General features: G+C 39.5%; 1 protein-coding gene across 5 annotated transcripts in view; it reads left to right on the plus strand.

Moving 5' to 3' along the window:
• Positions 1-15,920, plus strand: part of LOC140133894 (SCO-spondin-like) — a 235,870-nt gene that overhangs the window by 105,794 nt on the left and 114,156 nt on the right. For all 5 annotated transcript variants that reach the window (XM_072154576.1, XM_072154577.1, XM_072154579.1 and 2 more), the window contains exons 38-42: positions 75-234; positions 312-366; positions 1,292-1,390; positions 1,523-1,741; positions 2,200-2,327. In XM_072154576.1, the coding sequence (XP_072010677.1) occupies positions 75-234; positions 312-366; positions 1,292-1,390; positions 1,523-1,741; positions 2,200-2,327 (661 nt within the window). The remainder of the gene's footprint in view (positions 1-74; positions 235-311; positions 367-1,291; positions 1,391-1,522; positions 1,742-2,199; positions 2,328-15,920) is intronic.

Here is a 15,920-nt window from a genome sequence, read left to right on the forward strand (position 1 = left end):
CTGACTGCAGGTGATGAAGATCATCCAGCAGGGACCACAATATTCCGCCTCTTATATCATTGGCTGCCCATCAGGTGTCAGACTCCTCTGTGTGAAGCTTGTACATATCACGGGAAGACACACAACATCGGAGAGCGATGGAAATCTGGAGAGTGCCAAGTGTGCCAGTGCCTGCCCAACCTCACAGTCCAGTGCTCCCATTTCTGCCAGTTCACGAATCAGGGGTGCCCTGAGGTGAGTCACGTTAACCGTGGACATTCTGACATCTTGTGCCCCATGGTCCTCATCTCTTGTCTTTCCTCCTCTTCCAGGGTCATTTTCTGGTCCAGGGATCTGGAGATGCTTGTTGCTTCTGTTCAGAGACAGGTCAGTCCATAGTTTTATGATGGCCGAAGATGTGCATTGTTTTCTTTCCTCCTTGTTTTTGGTTCCCTGATCTCCATGTATGAGGTCTACTTAGGCCAAGATCTTCCCTTAAGGCATTTATGTGTTCTTGGTTCCTCATGTGTGCCTGGTCTGAAGATGGTAGACTCAAGGAGTACAGTGCCTCCCTCATGAGGACCATCCATCAGCATCCTCTCATGAACCATCAGGAGAATCTTCAAGAACCATCCATGTCCTCTCATGGACCCCAATTCTCATGGGCCATCAATATCCTCTCATGGACCCCCAGAATCTCATCAACCATCCTCATTCCCTGATAGACCACCAGGATCCTCCTTTCCTAATTGACCAGCAGGATTTCCTAAACCATACTCATCCACTGATGGACCACAAGTATCGCATCTCATGGATCATCCTAATCCCCCTATAGACCACTAGGATCTCCTAGACCAGTGGTGGGGAAAATATGGCACGGGTGCCAGAGGTGGCTCTCGGAGCCCTCTCTGTGGGCACCCAGGCCATCCCCAAAGAGGACACAAGGTCTCCTCATGGATTCCCAGACAGCCCGGAACATTGCTGCCTGAGACTACAGGAGGAAGGAGAAGATGTGGGGCAGATCTGGATTATCATCGTAGCTCCGGCTCCAGGCCCCACAATTCTTCCTATTCTGGGGAACTTGAATTTGTCCTTTCTTTCTTTCTACTGTATTGGTGTCCTCAGGATACTGATACAATTGAAAGCTTTTACAGAGAAGGGAGCACAAAGTCACTGCTTAAATTTCCATGTTGGTGATAAATACGTGGGTTTTGGTTGTGGTTTGGCATTTAGTCTCTAAGAGGTTCGGTGTCAGTGACCTGGACCATCCTCATGTGTCACCTACTTATTCTGGTTTCATTCATTTCTTCAGCTCCCAATCAAACTGATGCCAGCAGTGTGACTCCCACGGCCTTGGCCAGCAGCCCCCCCCTCCCGGCCCTGGTGACCTACCCTGCTCCTGGTGTAGGAGGTGAGTAGTCGTATATCTGTGGTCCTGGTGACTCTCTGATGGCAGTCAGATAGTGGTGGGTAGGAATCCAGACTGCTATGGGCCAAAAGATCAGCAAACTGGTCACATGATGAGCACCTCATGATCTCACAGGTGATTGCTACACGCCCCTGAGGATCTCACTGCTACCCCCCGGCAGCTTCACAGCCTCATCACAACTCGCTGAGCACCCTGCATATACAGCACAGCTCAACCACATCTCTCCATCTATGGAGGCTCAAGGATGGGGCCCCCAAGAGGATGATTACCCCCATTCTCCACTGAGGGCACTTTACCTCCAGATCGACCTGCAAAAGCCCTGGAACCTTACAGGTATGTGACCAACTATCCACCTTGGTTGATGTCCATTGAGATGCGTCCATGTATGAAGCCTGTAGGTCCCCCTGTGGTGTTTCTGTGGGTGTTTCATGTGTATTTAGGATTATTAAGACATTACTGGTGGTCATGTGACCTGAGTCCTCCGGTAAATCCCTTGTGTCCATCTTTCCTGGTCTTGGGTGGTTCTGGGGCGATGTGCTGTGTGTTACATGAGATGTGGTCAGGGATGGTCCTGCCAGGCGCTGACCTTCTGTGTGTTACATGAGATGTGGTCAGGGATGGTCCTACCAGGCGCTGACCTTCTGTGTGTTACATGAGATGTGGTCAGGGATGGTCCTGCCAGGCGCTGACCTTCTGTGTGTTACATGAGATGTGGTCAGGGATGGTCCTACCAGGCGCTGACCTTCTGTGTGTTACATGAGATGTGGTCAGGGACGTTCTGTGTGTTTCAGGGGTGGTGACACAAGGCGCCGGTTCCTCGGACTTCTACGTCACTGGTTTTGAGGTGAAGTTCAGCCTAGACGGGAAAATCTGGTACAACTTCAGCGAGATCAAGGGCGACCATGAGAGGAAGACCAAGGTATGTGCGAGGAAATCTCTGTCACCCCACAGTACAGGTCACCCCACAGTACAGGACACCCCACATTACAGGTCACCCCACAGTACACGACACCCCACAGTACAGGACACCCCACAGTACAGGTCACCCCACAGTACACGACACCCCACAGTACAGGTCACCCCACAGTACACGACACCCCACAGTACACGACACCCCACAGTACACGACACCCCACAGTACAGGTCACCCCACAGTACAGGTCACCCCACAGTACAGGACACCCCACAGTACACGACACCCCACAGTACAGGTCACCCCACAGTACAGGTCACCCCACAGTACAGGACACCCCACATTACAGGTCACCCCACATTACAGGACACCCCACAGTACACGACACCCCACAGTACACGACACCCCACATTACAGGTCACCCCACAGTACACGACACCCCACAGTACACGACACCCCACAGTACAGGACACCCCACAGTACACGACACCCCACACTACTGGACACCCCACAGTACAGGTCACCCCACACTACTGGACACCCCACAGTACAGGACACCCCACAGTACAGGTCACCCCACATTACAGGTCACCCCACATTACAGGTCACCCCACAGTACACGACACCCCACAGTACACGACACCCCACAGTACACGACACCCCACAGTACACGACACCCCACAGTACAGGTCACCCCACACTACTGGACACCCCACAGTACAGGACACCCCACAGTACAGGTCACCCCACAGTACAGGTCACCCCACATTACAGGTCACCCCACATTACAGGACACCCCACAGTACACGACACCCCACAGTACACGACACCCCACAGTACAGGTCACCCCACATTACAGAACACCCCACAGTACAGGACACCCCACAGTACAGGACACCCCACAGTACAGGACACCCCACAGTACAGGACACCCCACAGTACAGGACACCCCACATTACACGACACCCCACAGTACACGACACCCCACAGTACACGACACCCCACAGTACAGGACACCCCACAGTACAGGACACCCCACAGTACACGACACCCCACAGTACACGACACCCCACAGTACAGGTCACCCCACACTACTGGACACCCCACAGTACAGGACACCCCACAGTACAGGTCACCCCACATTACAGGTCACCCCACATTACAGGACACCCCACAGTACAGGACACCCCACAGTACACGACACCCCACAGTACACGACACCCCACAGTACACGACACCCCACAGTACAGGTCACCCCACAGTACAGGTCACCCCACATTACAGGTCACCCCACATTACAGGTCACCCCACAGTACAGGACGACCCACAGTACAGGACACCCCACATTACTGGACACCCCACATTACTGGACACCCCACATTACTGGACACCCCACAGTACAGGTCACCCCACAGTACAGGTCACCCCACATTACAGGACACCCCACATTACTTGGGGTTAGAAAGACGTCATGGACAGATTGTAGTTTATAGACCACAGAGCGGCCGTTCCTTAGGGCACATATAGAAGGTGTTATGGGTGGAAGAGAAGGAGAAGAGCGGGTACAATGAATCTTTATAAGGTTTCTGTGGGTTGTGTTAGAATGAGCAGAGGGGGGGGGGCTGGGGTCAGGAGAGACGTCCCTGCAGCGAGCAGAGGGGGGGCCTGGGGTCAGGAGAGACGTCCCTGCAGCGAGCAGAGGGGGGGCTGGGGTCAGGAGAGACGTCCCTGCAGCGAGCAGAGGGGGGGGGGGGCTGGGGTCAGGAGAGACGTCCCTGCAGCGAGCAGAGGGGGGGCCTGGGGTCAGGAGAGACGTCCCTGCAGCGAGCAGAGGGGGGGCCTGGGGTCAGGAGAGACGTCCCTGCAGCGAGCAGAGGGGGGGCCTGGGGTCAGGAGAGACGTCCCTGCAGCGAGCAGGAGGTGAAACAGAAGAGACAAAAGATGATTCAGAGATTTATAAGAAGTTATTTCTTGCTTAGCAGCAGATCTCTGTGATAGAGTACTATGGTTACATAAAGTATAGAGTGTGTGAGTTGTGTACAGAGGTGAGTGAAGAAGCGAGGCATTGATGTAGATAGTTAATACTGGTGGAATAGATGGACGGCAAGCAAGTAAAACAAACGTAGCAAACAGAATACATTTTTAGACAAACATAACCAGAATATCATACTGCAATGTATAACTGCAGCATACTTGTCAGAATATTATATTGCAATGTATAACTGCAGCGGCATACTTGTCAGAATATTATACTGTAATGTATAACTGCAGCAGCATACTTGTCAGAATATTATACTGCAATGTATAACTGCAGCAGCATACTTGTCAGAATATCATACTGCAATGTTTAACTGCAGCAGCATACTTGTCAGAATATCATACTGCGATGTATAACTGCAGCGGCATACTTGTCAGAATATTATACTGCAATGTATAACTGCAACAGCATACTTGTCAGAATATTATACTGCAATGTATAACTGCAGCAGCATACTTGTCAGAATATCATACTGCAATGTATAACTGCAGCGGCATACTTGTCAGAATATTATACTGTAATGTATAACTGCAGCGGCATACTTGTCAGAATATTATACTGCAATGTATAACTGCAGCAGCATACTTGTCAGAATATTATACTGCAATGTATAACTGCAACATACTTCTCAGAATATCATACTGCGATGTATAACTGCAGCAACATACTTGTCAGAATATTATACTGCAATGTATAACTGCAACATACTTGTCAGAATATCATACTGCAATCTATAACTGCAGCAGCATACTTGTCAGAATATTATACGGCAATGTATAACTGCAGCAACATACTTGTCGAATATTATACTGCAATGTATAACTGCAGCAACATACTTGTCAGAATATTATACTGCAATGTATTACTGCAGCAGCATACTTGTCAGAATATTATACTGCAATGTATAACTGCAACATACTTGTCAGAATATCATACTGCGATGTATAACTGCAGCAACATACTTGTCAGAATATTATACTGCAATCTATAACTGCAGCAGCATACTTGTCAGAAAATTATACTGCAATGTATAACTGCAGAAACATACTTGTCAGAATATTATACTGCAATGTATAACTGCAGCAGCATACTTGTCAGAATATTACACTGCAATGTATAACTGCAGCAGCAAACTTGTCAGAATATTACACTGCAATGTATAACTGCAGCAGCATACTTGTCAGAATATTATACTGTAATGTATAACTGCAGCATACTTGTCAGAATATCATACTGCAATGTATAACTGCAGCAGCATACTTGTCAGAATATTATACTGCAATGTATAACTGCAGTAGCATACTTGTCAGAATATTATACTGCAATGTATAACTGCAGCAGCATGCTTGTCAGAATATTATACTGCAATGTATAACTGCAGCAGCATACTTGTCAGAATATCATACTGCAATGTATAACTGCAGCAGCATACTTGTCAGAATATCATACTGCAATGTATAACTGCAGCAGCATACTTGTCAGAATATTATACTGCAATGTATAACTGCAGCAGCATACTTGTCAGAATATTATACTGCAGTGTATAACTGCAGCAGCATACTTGTCAGAATATTATACTGCAATGTATAACTGCAGTAGCATACTTGTCAGAATATTATACTTCAGTGTATAACTGCAGCAGCATACTTGTCAGAATATTATACTGCAATGTATAACTGCAGTAGCATAATTGTCAGAATATTATACTGCAATGTGTAACTGCAGCAGCATACTTGTCAGAATATTATACTGCAATGTATAACTGCAGTAGCATACTTGTCAGAATATTATACTTCAGTGTATAACTGCAGCAGCATACTTGTCAGAATATTATACTGCAATGTATAACTGCAGTAGCATACTTGTCAGAATATTATACTGCAATGTGTAACTGCTGTCTCATACTTGTCAGAATATTATACTGCAATGTATAACTGCAGCATACTTGTCAGAATATTATACTGCAATGTATAACTGCAGCAGCATACTTGTCAGAATATTATACTGCAATGTATAACTGCAGTAGCATACTTGTCAGAATATTATACTGCAATGTATAACTGCAGCAGCATACTTGTCAGAATATTATACTGCAATGTATAACTGCAGCATACTTGTCAGAATATTATACTGCAATGTATAACTGCAGCAGCATACTTGTCAGAATATTATACTGTAATGTATAACTGCTGTCTCATACTTGTCAGAATATTATACTGCAATGTATAACTGCAGTAGCATACTTGTCAGAATATTATACTGCAATGTATAACTGCAGCATACTTGTCAGAATATCATACTGCAATGTATAACTGCAGTCTCATACTTGTCAGAATATCATACTGCAATGTATAACTGCAGCAGCATAATTGTCAGAATATTATACTGCAATGTATAACTGCAGCAGCATAATTGTCAGAATATTATACTGCAATGTATAACTGCAGCAGCATACTTGTCAGAATATTATACTGTAATGTATAACTGCTGTCTCATACTTGTCAGAATATTATACTGCAATGTATAACTGCAGCATACTTGTCAGAATATTATACTGCAATGTATAACTGCAGTAGCATACTTGTCAGAATATTATACTGCAATGTATAACCGCAGCAGCATACTTGTCAGAATATTATACTGCAATGTATAACTGCAGCATACTTGTCAGAATATTATACTGTAATGTATAACTGCAGCAGCATACTTGTCAGAATATTATACTGCAATGTATAACTGCAGCAGCATACTTGTCAGAATATTATACTGTAATGTATAACTGCTGTCTCATACTTGTCAGAATATTATACTGCAATGTATAACTGCAGCAGCATACTTGTCAGAATATTATACTGCAATGTATAACTGCAGCAGCATACTTGTCAGAATATTATACTGTAATGTATAACTGCTGTCTCATACTTGTCAGAATATTACACTGCAATGTATAACTGAAGCAGCATACTTGTCAGAATATTACACTGCAATGTATAACTGCAGCATACTTGTCAGAATATCATACTGCAATGTATAACTGCAGTCTCATACTTGTCAGAATATCATACTGCAATGTATAACTGCAGCAGCATAATTGTCAGAATATTATACTGCAATCTATAACTGCAGCAGCATGCTTGTCAGAAAATTATACTGCAATGTATAACTGCAGCAACATACTTGTCAGAATATTATACTGCAATGTATAACTGCAGCAGCATGCTTGTCAGAATATCATACTGCAATGTATAACTGCAACATACTTGTCAGAATATCATACTGCGATGTATAACTGCAGCAACATACTTGTCAGAATATTATACTGCAATCTATAACTGCAGCAGCATGCTTGTCAGAAAATTATACTGCAATGTATAACTGCAGCAACATACTTGTCAGAATATTATACTGCAATGTATAACTGCAGCAGCATACTTGTCAGAATAATATACTGTAATGTATAACTGCAGTCTCATACTTGTCAGAATATTACACTGCAATGTATAACTGCAGCATACTTGTCAGAATATCATACTGCAATGTATAACTGCAGTCTCATACTTGTCAGAATATCATACTGCAATGTATAACTGCAGCAGCATAATTGTCAGAATATTATACTGCAATGTATAACTGCAGCATACTTGTCAGAATATTATACTGCAATGTATAACTGCAGCAGCATACTTGTCAGAATATTATACTGTAATGTATAACTGCAGTCTCATACTTGTCAGAATATTACACTGCAATGTATAACTGCAGCAGCAAACTTGTCAGAATATTATACTGTAATGTATAACTGCTGTCTCATACTTGTCAGAATATTATACTGCAATGTATAACTGCAGCATACTTGTCAGAATATTATACTGCAATGTATAACTGCAGCAGCATACTTGTCAGCATATTATACTGTAATGTATAACTGCTGTCTCATACTTGTCAGAATATTATACTGCAATGTATAACTGCAGTAGCATACTTGTCAGAATATTATACTGCAATGTATAACTGCAGCAGCATACTTGTCAGAATATTATACTGCAATGTATAACTGCAGCATACTTGTCAGAATATTATACGGCAATGTATAACTGCAGCAGCATACTTGTCAGAATATTATACTGTAATGTATAACTGCTGTCTCATACTTGTCAGAATATTATACTGCAATGTATAACTGCAGTAGCATACTTGTCAGAATATTATACTGCAATGTATAACTGCAGCATACTTGTCAGAATATCATACTGCAATGTATAACTGCAGTCTCATACTTGTCAGAATATCATACTGCAATGTATAACTGCAGCAGCATAATTGTCAGAATATTATACTGCAATGTATAACTGCAGCATACTTGTCAGAATATTATACTGCAATGTATAACTGCAGCAGCATACTTGTCAGAATATTATACTGTAATGTATAACTGCAGTCTCATACTTGTCAGAATATTACACTGCAATGTATAACTGCAGCAGCAAACTTGTCAGAATATTATACTGTAATGTATAACTGCTGTCTCATACTTGTCAGAATATTATACTGCAATGTATAACTGCAGCATACTTGTCAGAATATTATACTGCAATGTATAACTGCAGCAGCATACTTGTCAGAATATTATACTGCAATGTATAACTGCAGTAGCATACTTGTCAGAATATTATACTGCAATGTATAACTGCAGCAGCATACTTGTCAGAATATTATACTGCAATGTATAACTGCAGCAGCATACTTGTCAGAATATTATACTGCAATGTATAACTGCAGCATACTTGTCAGAATATTATACTGCAATGTATAACTGCAGTAGCATACTTGTCAGAATATTATACTGCAATGTATAACTGCAGCAGCATACTTGTCAGAATATTATACTGCAATGTATAACTGCAGTAGCATACTTGTCAGAATATTATACTGCAATGTATAACTGCAGCAGCATACTTGTCAGAATATTATACTGCAATGTATAACTGCAGCAGCATACTTGTCAGAATATTATACTGCAATGTATAACTGCAGCAGCATACTTGTCAGAATATTATACTGCAATGTATAACTGCAGTAGCATACTTGTCAGAATATTATACTGCAATGTATAACTGCAGCAGCATGCTTGTCAGAATATTATACTACAATGTATAACTGCAGCAGCATACTTGTCAGAATATTATACTGCAATGTATAACTGCAGCAGCATACTTGTCAGAATATTATACTGCAATGTATAACTGCAGCAGCATACTTGTCAGAATATTATACTGCAATGTATAACTGCAGCAGCATACTTGTCAGAATATTAAACTACAATGTATAACTGCAGCAGCATACTTGTCAGAATATTATACTGCAATGTATAACTGCAGCAGCATACTTGTCAGAATATTAAACTGCAATGTATAACTGCAGCATACTTGTCAGAATATCATACTGCAATGTATAACTGCAGCAGCATACTTGTCAGAATATTACACTGCAATGTATAACTGCAGCAATATACTTGTCAGAATATCATACTGCAATGTATAACTGCAGCAGCATACTTGTCAGAATATTATACTGCAATGTATAACTGCAGTCTCATACTTGTCAGAATATTATACTGCAATGTATAACTGCAGCAGCATACTTGTCATAATATTAAACTGCAATGTATAACTGCAGCATACTTGTCAGAATATTATACTGCAATGTATAACTGCAGCATCATACTTGTAAGAATATTACACTGCAATGTATAACTGCAGCAGCATACTTGTCAGAATATTATACTGTAATGTATAACTGCAGTCTCATACTTGTCAGAATATTACACTGCAATGTATAACTGAAGCAGCATACTTGTCAGAATATTATACTGCAATGTATAACTGCAGCAGCATACTTGTCAGAATATTATACTGTAATGTATAACTGCAGTCTCATACTTGTCAGAATATTACACTGCAATGTATAACTGCAGCAGCATACTTGTCAGAATATTATACTGCAATGTATAACTGCAGTAGCATACTTGTCAGAATATTATACTGTAATGTATAACTGCTGTCTCATACTTGTAAGAATATTACACTGCAATGAATAACTGCAGCAGCATACTTGTCAGAATATTATACTGTAATGTATAACTGCAGTCTCATACTTGTCAGAATATTACACTGCAATGTATAACTGCAGCAGCATACTTGTCAGAATATTATACTGCAATGTATAACTGCAGCAGCATACTTGTCAGAATATTACACTGCAATGTATAACTGCAGTAGCATACTTGTCAGAATATTATACTGCAATGTATAACTGCAGCATACTTGTCAGAATATTATACTGCAATGTATAACTGCAGTAGCATACTTGTCAGAATATTATACTGCAATGTATAACCGCAGCAGCATACTTGTCAGAATATTATACTGCAATGTATAACTGCAGCAGCATACTTGTCAGAATATTATACTGCAATGTATAACTGCAGCAGCATACTTGTCAGAATATTATACTGTAATGTATAACTGCTGTCTCATACTTGTAAGAATATTACACTGCAATGAATAACTGCAGCAGCATACTTGTCAGAATATTATACTGTAATGTATAACTGCAGTCTCATACTTGTCAGAATATTACACTGCAATGTATAACTGCAGCAGCATACTTGTCAGAATATTATACTGCAATGTATAACTGCAGCAGCATACTTGTCAGAATATTATACTGTAATGTATAACTGCTGTCTCATACTTGTCAGAATATTATACTGCAATGTATAACTGCAGCAGCATACTTGTCAGAATATTATACTGCAATGTATAACTGCAGCAGCATACTTGTCAGAATATTAAACTACAATGTATAACTGCAGCAGCATACTTGTCAGAATATTATACTGCAATGTATAACTGCAGCAGCATACTTGTCAGAATATTAAACTGCAATGTATAACTGCAGCATACTTGTCAGAATATCATACTGCAATGTATAACTGCAGCATACTTGTCAGAATATCATACTGCAATGTATAACTGCAGCAGCATACTTGTCAGAATATTACACTGCAATGTATAACTGCAGCAATATACTTGTCAGAATATTATACTGTAATGTATAACTGCAGTCTCATACTTGTCAGAATATTACACTGCAATGTATAACTGAAGCAGCATACTTGTCAGAATATTATACTGCAATGTATAACTGCAGCAGCATACTTGTCAGAATATTATACTGTAATGTATAACTGCTGTCTCATACTTGTCAGAATATTATACTGCAATGTATAACTGCAGTAGCATACTTGTCAGAATATTATACTGCAATGTATAACTGCAGCATACTTGTCAGAATATTATACTGCAATGTATAACTGCAGTAGCATACTTGTCAGAATATTATACTGCAATGTATAACCGCAGCAGCATACTTGTCAGAATATTATACTGCAATGTATAACTGCAGCAGCATACTTGTCAGAATATTATACTGCAATGTATAACTGCAGCAGCATATTTGTCAGAATATTATACTGCAATGTATAACTGCAGCAGCATACTTGTCAGAATATTATACTGTAATGTATAACTGCAGCAGCATACTTGTCAGAATATTAAACTACAATGTATAACTGAAGCAGCATACTTGTCAGAATATTAAACTACAATGTATAACTGCAGCAGCATACTTGTCAGAATATTATACTGCAATGTATAACTGCAGCAGCATACTTGTCAGAATATCATACTGCAATGTATAACTGCAGCAGCATACTTGTCAGAATATTACACTGCAATGTATAACTGCAGCAATATACTTGTCAGAATATCATACTGCAATGTATAACTGCAGCAGCATACTTGTCAGAATATCATACTGCAATGTATAACTGCAGTCTCATACTTGTCAGAATATTATACTGCAATGTATAACTGCAGCAGCATACTTGTCAGAATATTATGCTGCAATGTATAACTGCAGCAGCATACTTGTCAGAATATTACACTGCATTGTATAACTGCAGCAGCATACTTGTCAGAATATTATACTGCAATGCATAACTGCAGTAGCATACTTGTCAGAATATTATACTGCAATGTATAACTGCAGCAGCATACTTGTCAGAATATCATACTGCAATGTATAACTGCAGCAGCATACTTGTCAGAATATCATACTGCAATGTATAACTGCAGTCTCATACTTGTCAGAATATCATACTGCAATGTATAACTGCAGCATACTTGTCAGAATATTATGCTGCAATGTATAACTGCAGCAGCATACTTGTCAGAATATTACACTGCATTGTATAACTGCAGCAGCATACTTGTCAGAATATTATACTGCAATGCATAACTGCAGTAGCATACTTGTCAGAATATTATACTGCAATGTATAACTGCAGCAGCATACTTGTCAGAATATCATACTGCAATGTATAACTGCAGCAGCATACTTGTCAGAATATCATACTGCAATGTATAACTGCAGTCTCATACTTGTCAGAATATCATACTGCAATGTATAACTGCAGCATACTTGTCAGAATATTATACTGCAATGTATAACTGCAGCAGCATACTTGTCAGAATATTATACTGCAATGTATAACTGCAGCAGCATACTTGTCAGAATATTAAACTGCAATGTATAACTGCAGCATACTTGTCAGAATATTATACTGCAATGTATAACTGCAGCAGCATACCTGTCAGAATATTACACTGCGATGTATAACTGCAGCATACTTGTCAGAATATTATACTGCAATGTACAACTGCAGTAGCATATTTGTCAGAATATTATACTGCAATGTATAACTGCAGCAGCATACTTGTCAGAATATTATACTGCAATGTATAACTGCAGCATACTTGTCAGAATATCATACTGCAATGTATAACTGCAGCATACTTGTCAGAATATTATACCGCAATGTATAACTGCAGCAACATACTTGTCAGAATTTTACACTGCAATGTATAACTGCAGTCTCATACTTGTCAGAATATTACACTGCAATGTATAACTGCAGCAGCATACTTGTCAGAATATCATACTGCAATGTATAACTGCAGCAGCATACTTGTCAGAATATTATACTGCAATGTATAACTGCAGCATCATACTTGTCAGAATATTACACTGCAATGTATAACTGCAGCATCATACTTGTCAGAATATTATACTGTAATGTATATCTGCAGCAGCATACTTGTCAGAATATCATACTGTAATGTATATCTGCAGCAGCATACTTGTCAGAATATTATACTGTAATGTATAACTGCAGCAGAATACTTGTCAGAATATTATACTGCAATGTATAACTGCAGCAGCATACTTGTCAGAATATTATACTGCAATGTATAACTGCAGCAGCATACTTGTCAGAATATTATACTGCAATGTATAACTGCAGCAGCATACTTGTCAGAATATTATACTGCAATGTATAACTGCAGCATCATACTTGTCAGAATATTATACTGCAATGTATAACTGCAGTCTCATACTTGTCAGAATATTATACTGCAATGTATAACTGCAGTCTCATACTTGTCAGAATATTATACTGCAATGTATAACTGCAGTAGCATACTTGTCAGAATATTATACTGCAATGTATAACTGCAGCAGCATACTTGTCAGAATATTATACTGCAATGTATAACTGCAGCAGCATACTTGTCAGAATATTATACTGCAATGTATAACTGCAGCAGCATACTTGTCAGAATATTATACTGCAATGTATAACTGCAGCAGCATACTTGTCAGAATATTATACTGCAATGTATAACTGCAGCATACTTGTCAGAATATTATACTGCAATGTATAACTGCAGCAGCATACTTGTCAGAATATTATACTGCAATGTATAACTGCAGCAGCATACTTGTCAGAATATTATACTGTAATGTATAACTGCTGTCTCATACTTGTAAGAATATTACACTGCAATGAATAACTGCAGCAGCATACTTGTCAGAATATTATACTGTAATGTATAACTGCAGTCTCATACTTGTCAGAATATTACACTGCAATGTATAACTGCAGCAGCATACTTGTCAGAATATTATACTGCAATGTATAACTGCAGCAGCATACTTGTCAGAATATTACACTGCAATGTATAACTGCAGTAGCATACTTGTCAGAATATTATACTGCAATGTATAACTGCAGCATACTTGTCAGAATATTATACTGCAATGTATAACTGCAGTAGCATACTTGTCAGAATATTATACTGCAATGTATAACCGCAGCAGCATACTTGTCAGAATATTATACTGCAATGTATAACTGCAGCAGCATACTTGTCAGAATATTATACTGCAATGTATAACTGCAGCAGCATACTTGTCAGAATATTATACTGTAATGTATAACTGCAGTCTCATACTTGTCAGAATATTACACTGCAATGTATAACTGCAGCAGCATACTTGTCAGAATATTATACTGCAATGTATAACTGCAGCAGCATACTTGTCAGAATATTATACTGTAATGTATAACTGCTGTCTCATACTTGTCAGAATATTATACTGCAATGTATAACTGCAGCAGCATACTTGTCAGAATATTATACTGCAATGTATAACTGCAGCAGCATACTTGTCAGAATATTAAACTACAATGTATAACTGCAGCAGCATACTTGTCAGAATATTATACTGCAATGTATAACTGCAGCAGCATACTTGTCAGAATATTAAACTGCAATGTATAACTGCAGCATACTTGTCAGAATATCATACTGCAATGTATAACTGCAGCATACTTGTCAGAATATCATACTGCAATGTATAACTGCAGCAGCATACTTGTCAGAATATTACACTGCAATGTATAACTGCAGCAATATACTTGTCAGAATATTATACTGTAATGTATAACTGCAGTCTCATACTTGTCAGAATATTACACTGCAATGTATAACTGAAGCAGCATACTTGTCAGAATATTATACTGCAATGTATAACTGCAGCAGCATACTTGTCAGAATATTATACTGTAATGTATAACTGCTGTCTCATACTTGTCAGAATATTATACTGCAATGTATAACTGCAGTAGCATACTTGTCAGAATATTATACTGCAATGTATAACTGCAGCATACTTGTCAGAATATTATACTGCAATGTATAACTGCAGTAGCATACTTGTCAGAATATTATACTGCAATGTATAACCGCAGCAGCATACTTGTCAGAATATTATACTGCAATGTATAACTGCAGCAGCATACTTGTCAGAATATTATACTGCAATGTATAACTGCAGCAGCATATTTGTCAGAATATTATACTGCAATGTATAACTGCAGCAGCATACTTGTCAGAATATTATACTGTAATGTATAACTGCAGCAGCATACTTGTCAGAATATTAAACTACAATGTATAACTGAAGCAGCATACTTGTCAGAATATTAAACTACAATGTATAACTGCAGCAGCATACTTGTCAGAATATTATACTGCAATGTATAACTGCAGCAGCATACTTGTCAGAATATCATACTGCAATGTATAACTGCA

Source organism: Engystomops pustulosus, chromosome 5 (genome assembly GCF_040894005.1).
Source record: "Engystomops pustulosus chromosome 5, aEngPut4.maternal, whole genome shotgun sequence".
NCBI lineage: Eukaryota > Metazoa > Chordata > Amphibia > Anura > Leptodactylidae > Engystomops > Engystomops pustulosus.